The 3869-nt window shown below is 42.1% G+C and overlaps 1 protein-coding gene across 3 annotated transcripts in view; it reads left to right on the forward strand.

Annotated features, from left to right (window-relative positions):
- GTF2H1 (general transcription factor IIH subunit 1) overlaps nucleotides 1–2538 on the forward strand; it is a 50658-nt gene extending 48120 nt beyond the window's left edge. For 2 of the 3 annotated variants that reach the window (XM_017525857.2, XM_017525860.2), the window contains one exon: nucleotides 1256–2538. In XM_017525857.2, coding sequence (XP_017381346.1) covers nucleotides 1256–1342 — 87 coding nt within the window. In that variant the 3' untranslated portion in view covers nucleotides 1343–2538. The remainder of the gene's footprint in view (nucleotides 1–1255) is intronic. The other variant, XM_017525858.2, reaches the window with a different exon arrangement.
- Nucleotides 2539–3869: the final 1331 nt, after the last annotated feature.

The raw sequence follows: 3869 nt of genomic DNA on the forward strand, positions 1-3869 counted from the left end.
TTTTTAAGATGGGGTTTTGCCATGTTGCCCAGGCTGGTCTCGAACTCCTGAGCTCAGGCAATCCAACCACCTCAGCCTCCCAAAGTACTAGGATTACAGGCATGAGCCACGGCACCCAGCCAGATCTACAGTCTTTACCCAAGAGATGACATAGCACATTGTGTGAAGCATTGAAACCATTTAGGTTTTCTGTAATCTGCTGAGTTGTATTGAACTCCTGAAATGCTGGAGTTGGAAAAACCCTAAAAATAGAAAACTTTCACAAAATTGTGCAGAATTAACTGCAGGCGCTTTTGAAAATCAAAGATTCTTGGGTCTCATCCCAGGCCTGTTAAATCAGAATCTTCAGGAAAATAGGCATTTTTCCAATGTTCTGCTAAGATGTATATACAAGGCTGGGCACAGTGGTTCACACCTGTAATTCCAGCACATTGGGAGCCTGAGGCAGGAAGATTTCTTGAGCGCAGGAGTTTGAGACCAGCCAGGGCAACATAGCAAGAGTCCATCTCAACTATTTAAAAAAAAAATGTGGTCCGGCACGGTGGCTCAGGCCTGTAATCCCAGCACTTTGAGAGGCTGAGGCAAGTGGCTCACTTGAGGCCGGGAGTTTGAGACCAGCCTGGCCAACATGGTGAAACCCTATCTCTACTAAAAATACAAAAATTAGCCAGGTGGGGTGGTGCATGCTTATAATCCCAGCTACCAGGGGGGTTGAGGCAGGAGGATCACTTGGACCTGCGAGGTGGAGGCTCTGGTAAGCCAAGATCACACCACAGCGCTCCAGCCTGGACAACAGAGCAAAAATCTATCTCAAAAAAAAAAAAAAAAAGTTTATACCACCATCCTGACCCAAGTTGGCAATAATAATTTAAATACTGGTTCTGTATTTAAATTATTCTAGATTTAAATACAGTACCAGTATTTAAATCTAGAAATCACCAATTTAGTTGATACACCTCGTTTGAGGGAAGGAACTGAGGCTTGGAGCACAATTGTGACTTTCATATTGTCCTATTGTTGGTTAATGACAGGACAGCCATTACAACTGCAGCCTTTTCACTGTACCCCACTTTCTTTACCTTTCCATACGAAATGTCTCTGACAGAGCCTTCTCAGAGGGCTTGCACATTACCTCATTTACTAGGGAAATACAGAGGAGCTCGGAAACTACACTCTGAAGTATGTGCCAGATTTTGGTTGGAAGGAATGACTTCCCCTGCTTTTGCCCAGTTAAGTGTCTTGCTGTGTTTTTCAGTTGGTAAGTCACATAGAAGAGATGCTCCAGACAGCCTACAACAAGCTCCACACGTGGCAGTCACGGCGTCTGATGAAGAAAACGTGAGGTGGCCATGATGCTCACAGGTTTTGTGAGATTGAGAGAACTATGACCTGCAGCAACTCTGGAAACCTGGCCTGACAGACAAGCAGATGACCTCACAGGAGTGATAAGAAACATCTGCTCCACGCCGACTCCCAGAGCTGATGCTATTGTACTTGCACATTGGGGACTGAAAGGAAAGAAGGGACTAAATGCTGGGGAGGTAAATTAAGGCAGAACCAAATGAGCTAAGTTGCAAATATATATATATATATACACACACATATATATGTACATGTGTATGTACATATATATTTTAAAAGACTGTTTACTGCAGTTACTCAGGAACTGCTTTTGATTCACATTAAGCTGCTTTCAGAAATTAAAAAAAAAAACACTTTTTTAAAGGGTGCATTGATAAAATCTGAGGTTTTTTGGTGGTTATTTTGTTTTTTTCTGTGTAAATTTTTTTCCTAAGTTTATGGCACAGGGTAGACCTTAAGTATTTCTCCTGCATCCTTCATCCTCCACCCTCCATTGGATCCTCAAGTTTTACTGAATTCCAATTATACCTTACATCAGCAAATTAAAAAGTATACTTTAAAATAAAGCAAAGGGATACTGTTGCTCAACCATCAGGAAACAGTTGTCAGAAGACATCATTGGTCCTGTGTTTCCTACGGAAATAAGAAACAATAAATATTGCACTGAATGTTTGTGGTTTGGAGTCCCTGAATAATAAAGAAGGGACATATTTGCAGAAAGTTGCATAGGGTTTTTAATGCAGAATTTTGTCAGAAGACAATGGCGCTGCATGTTTTTCTTTGAGTGCAAATGTACATTGCTAAGATTTTTTTTAAGATGGCATGTGCTTTGAAAAGAGGATATTGCATTTTTAAGAGTTTAAAAATCTTATGAGTGAGAAATATAAAAGAAACTTATTTTCATCTCTTTAGAAGAAATAAAAGATGTTTCTCATATCTCCTTTTCTCTAGTATTTGACTGTTACTGTCCTTGGCGAATCGATAATCATTGCATAGTGACTGAAAAGCCTAAGTGCAAAAAAAAAAAAAAAAAAAGATATGTTCTTGTTTCTGGAATTCGTGCCATATTTTGTTCCTGATGGGATCAACTTACTGTTTATCTAAGACTTTAGATGTCTTGTATTAAAAATTACACAAAAAAAGTAAAACTTTTTATACTTACTCTTTTAACTCTAACACATCTCTGGTTTCTCATTATGTGTGAATTTACTTGGGTGGGCTGGCTAAGAACTGTTCATCTTATTTTAGGCCACATTACAAGCTGGTTATCCTTCATGTAAGGACTGCTACAGGTCAGAACCTAAGCCAGGCATGGTAGCACATGCCTGTAGTTCCAGCTACTTGGGAGGCTGAGGTAGGTGGATCACTTGAGGTCAGAAGTTCAAAAGACCAGACTGGGCAACATAGTGAGACTTCATCTCTTTTTTTACAGGAAAAAAAAAATTATCGAGACCTTGAACTGGTAAAGGGAAAGAGGCCACGTCATTTCCTGCCTTCAGTCTTCCCATTTCTCTTTCAGATCGGTATAGTAACAGTATAATCCCTTAAAAGATATACTTTCACAAAGTCAAATTGCTTTCAAATATGTTATTGCCACAGTGGAGCAAATAGAAAAATGATTGAAATAAAAAATATGTCTGTTGGGAAAGGCAGACATAAATAAAATGTTCTGTTAGGCCAGGCGCAGTGGCTCACACCTGTAATCCTAGCACTTTGGGAGGCCGAGGCGGGAGGATCACCTGAGGTTAGGAGTTCGGGACCAGCCTAGCCAACAGGGTGAAACCCCATCTCTACTAAAAATACAAAAATTAGCCAGGCATGGTGGCGCATGCCTGTAATCCCAGCTACTAGGGAGGCTGAGGCAGGAGGATCACTTGAACCTGGTAGGTGGAGGTTACAGTGAGCCAAAATTGTGCCACTGCACTCCAGCCTGGGCAGCAGAGTGAGACTTCATCTAAAAAAAAAGAAGGGCAGGGCGCAGTGGCTTACGCCTGTAATCCCAACACTTTGGGAGGCTAAGGTGGGCAGATCACCCGAGGTCAGGAGTTCAAGACCACCCTGACCAACATGGAGAAACCCCGTCTCTACTAAAAATACAAAATTAGCTGGGAGTGGTGGTTCATGTCTGTAATCCCAGCTACTCGGGAGGCTGAGGCAAGAGAATGGCTTGAACCCAGGAGATGGAGGTTGCGGTGAGCTGAGATTGCGCCATTGCACTCCAGCCTGGGCAACAAGAGTGAAACTTCATCTCAAAAAAAAAATGTTCTATTGAGTGCTATGTTGAAGATTAAGTTGTAAACTGGGCATGGTGGGTCACACGTGTAATCCCAGCACTTTGGGAGGCCAAGGCAGGAGGATCACTTTAGCTCAGGAATTCAAGAACAGCCTGGACAACAGCAAAAACTCATCTCTAGTAAAAATTTTAAAAGTGGCCGGGCGCGGTGGCTCAAGCCTGTAATCCCAGCACTTTGGGAGGCCGAGGCGGGTGGATCACGAGGTCAGGAGAT

The sequence above is a fragment of the Cebus imitator genome, unplaced genomic scaffold (assembly GCF_001604975.1).
Source record: "Cebus imitator isolate Cc_AM_T3 unplaced genomic scaffold, Cebus_imitator-1.0 Scaffold39, whole genome shotgun sequence".
NCBI classification, from domain to species: Eukaryota; Metazoa; Chordata; class Mammalia; order Primates; family Cebidae; genus Cebus; species Cebus imitator.